The 3564-nt window shown below is 29.6% G+C and overlaps 1 protein-coding gene across 1 annotated transcript in view; it reads right to left on the bottom strand.

The window, feature by feature from the left end:
* Positions 1-3248, bottom strand: part of LOC100159330 (gastric triacylglycerol lipase) — a 9469-nt gene extending 6221 nt beyond the window's left edge. Inside the window, exons 1-3 of the mRNA XM_001951461.5 lie at positions 2922-3248; positions 1602-1785; positions 706-838 (exon numbers count right to left, since the gene is read on the bottom strand). Coding sequence (XP_001951496.2) covers positions 706-838; positions 1602-1785; positions 2922-3014 — 410 coding nt within the window. The 5' untranslated portion in view covers positions 3015-3248. The remainder of the gene's footprint in view (positions 1-705; positions 839-1601; positions 1786-2921) is intronic.
* Positions 3249-3564: the final 316 nt, after the last annotated feature.

Below are 3564 nucleotides of genomic sequence, written 5' to 3'. Positions count from 1 at the left end.
AAAATGAAGCCTTCAGCATTGGAAAATCAATTACGATACCAATAAATAATACGTATAATAAACTTAAAAATATTGATGGATATTCATTTTGTATAACCCAATGACTAATCTCTGCGTAGTCCGGCGTAGGTTTATTTACCGTTTTAACGGCTTTTCGTCACGTTACTCGAGTAATAAAGTAAGAACATATTCTACATTCAAAACTTTTCTGGCATTTAACGACGAACTATTTTGTGTACAACAATTTTGTTAATAAATTGAGTCTGTTTCATAGTAATTTGACAAGTTTGGAAGATTTAATAGGAAGGAAAACTGAAGTCATCACTAAAGAGAAGTATGAACTTTTGAAAAGTTTACCGGAATGTAGCGAAACGTTTGAAAACTAGAAGCAGAATAGATAGACATTATATTTATTTTATTTCCTATATATAGCGTCTTTCCAAACCCAATGTTGAAGTGTACATATATCTTTATAATGATTATTTATTCTCGATTTGAAAAGTTAATATTGGTTACTGATCAAACCAATCCCAGTCTCTAATATTTAAATTAAGACTGAACAATTTGAGCAAAACGCTTCAATTTCAATGTTTATAGTTTAAGCGCATCGTAATGTATTTGATTTCATATAGAATTAATAAAAAAACCAAATAATCAAAAACATTATAGTGATTTTAGTGTTAAATAATATACAAAATCTTTTACCTAAAATCCCACGATACTCTATTCATGTTTGGTAGTGATCCAGGTCCTTTATAGATACTGAGTGTTCTTGAAAGACCCGTACCTCTGGAATTGTATAACCAAACGTCAAAACCGGCATCCGACAGTACGAAACCTGAAGTCAAACAATTCGTATTGTTCTAATCTTCTACTTTGATAATAATAGGAGAATACAATGATAAATTATTATTAATGAAGTATATGTGTCGTATATTGTCGAGTAGACTAAGATATTATAAAGGTACCGTCAAGTCCGTTAGTTCTAAATGTATTGTAATTTATCATAAGAGTATTATCGATGCGTTAATTGTTTGTCGAATTAAGTTGGAGACTTCCGAGTTGTATTAAATATTTGTTTAGTGAGAACATATTATATGCCATGACAGTCATGTATAATATAATAGACGTGTATTAGTGTGAAGGCACTGTCAGAGCGTCTATTGCTTACCAGAAATCATAAATGCAACGATTATTCCCACAGTTATTTTTCCATTCGACAATTTTATGACTGAAGTCCTAGTTTGGTCGCCTGTTTGACAAAATTTAATTTGGGCACCAGCAGGTTTTAGCCATGTCCGGTTAATTGTTTAAGAGTGTCATCCCCACTATATTTGGTAACGGGTTATATGTGTTAGTAAACATAATGTGAAACAAATTTATCAAGTCACAGTGAAAATATGTTATATATTTACAAATAAATTCGAGGCATAAATATCACTATAAATCAATTTCACCCTCTAAAGTATTAAAAATGAATGTTGTTAAAGTTAATTTGATTTTTTTTTTTATAATAATTAACAAAATATATAAGGGGAAATATTGACAACAAATTACGATTTCCGTTAACCATAAAAACAATCAAAAATAAAGTTACTCACTGAGTGACGAGTTCTGTGCTGCGAATACAACTGAATCTGAAAACATTCCATGCATTAAAAGAACGGGTCTTCCGATAACTTTGTTTCCATTATGCGGTATTCGTTCTAAGCCCAAATGAGCCCTATCGTCGGTCCATACTTCATACGTCTCCAACGGATATCCGAATTCTTTAATTCTTTGCGACTTCAAAACAATAACTTAACTTATAAATACAGTTAGGCGATCATAATTATTTGAATAATAACTATAAAATGTTTATGATTCTACAACAAAACGTGTATGTTATGGACAATAATAGAACTAATTGTTTCAAAAGTTCTTAAGCTCCATAGCTTTGCATTATTTTATGAACAAGTATTATGGAACTTGTATCGCGAGACTGTGGTGCATATTATCGAAATTATCACAATATTCTAAGTTGGTGGTTGTTTTTCGTATTGAGTTAAATGCATGAAAAATAAACCTGTTTGGCAAGAAAACATTTTGAAGTGTTCATACCACAATCCGATGATGAATTCTGAGAGGGGATGCATTTTTCTTCACTGAGACATATTTATAAAATATATTTATTTCATTATAATTTATTTATTTAACTATAATTAATACGTATGATTTGTTATTGAAACGTGACATTTAACGTTTCATGAGACCCTGGTTAAGTAATATTATAATATGTTTTGCAGGAAATATTAATATTTTAATACACCATTTATTAATTTTGTTTTGTTTTAAAATGTTCGATTTATAGTAATTTTAATTATAAGATATCCTTCAGGTTGATAGTCCAGATCATATTATTTCCGTGTTGAAAATTAATATAATACATTTTCTACCGTACATATATATTACATCATATTATAGGCATTGTGTATTATCTTGTACTTGGTACCACCATTCATTTTAATCGAAGAGAAAAATATTTTATTCTCTGATAACCGTTCACGAATTTAATTTTACATATAATACAATTATTTTTACTTTGCATTGAAATTATTTTCAATGGTATATTTGTAATACCTATGTTTTTCGTTGCGGATTATTCAGGAACGCGGGTAATGGTTCATCAACGAGGACTGGTATAAAATGGCGTTTTCTTCTTAGTTTTGTTTTTAAATGGAAATGTGATTTGATGTGATTAAAAAATGTGAACTAAATCTATAGAAAACAATAATACCTAAGCGTTTTCCGACGACAATAGCTGATCCACCCACAGCTAGAATAAGGAAGTATATCATGATTCATGACGTTACGGTACGTTAAAATACGAGTTTAAACATTAAACTTGACATTAAAACGCGAAATACTATTTTTTTACTTACAGCATCCAGACAAGTGACATAATCACACGTGTTAAAAAATATAACACATGACAAAAAGATGAAGATGTATTGAAATTTGTCCAATAATTTCATGATCGCGCACGAACTATATATCGTCTTGAGGTTAAAAGCTAAATAAATAAATATTACTTAAATGTTTCACTGGTTGATTACTTATACCGACTAGATCATATTATGTAATTGAATAAAATGGTACAAAAAGTTTGTACACTGTATCGAAAATGTTATTTGCATCAAAACTGCATTTGAAACATAGAACAGAGAATACGCGGGTAACTTACCTACTGTAACTTATTATTTAATGTGTACCTATTTATACTGCTTCAAAAAAAATGTGTAAACCATCCTTGAAGTTAGTGTAAAAACAAGAAGCTGTACCGGAAATTAATATTATTTATTATGTTGTCATATCTCCAGTTGGAAATCATGGCCAGTTATTGAACTAAACGTTACATAGCTTCTTACCTATAAAGTAATTATAATATTATAATAGCTGCATATCAACTTGTGGTCGTATTCCTATAGGTATTGCTCAATCTTGAATAAGTTGTGTTAACAAGATTTAAGGGAGACCAATTTATTGGTACAACACTTATAATAAAAACCAAGTATAGGTACGTTC

The sequence above is a fragment of the Acyrthosiphon pisum genome, chromosome A1 (genome assembly GCF_005508785.2).
Source record: "Acyrthosiphon pisum isolate AL4f chromosome A1, pea_aphid_22Mar2018_4r6ur, whole genome shotgun sequence".
In the NCBI taxonomy this organism is placed as follows: Eukaryota; Metazoa; Arthropoda; class Insecta; order Hemiptera; family Aphididae; genus Acyrthosiphon; species Acyrthosiphon pisum.
The sequence above is the reverse complement of the archived record's forward strand: the minus strand, read 5'-3'. Positions and strand labels throughout refer to the sequence as shown.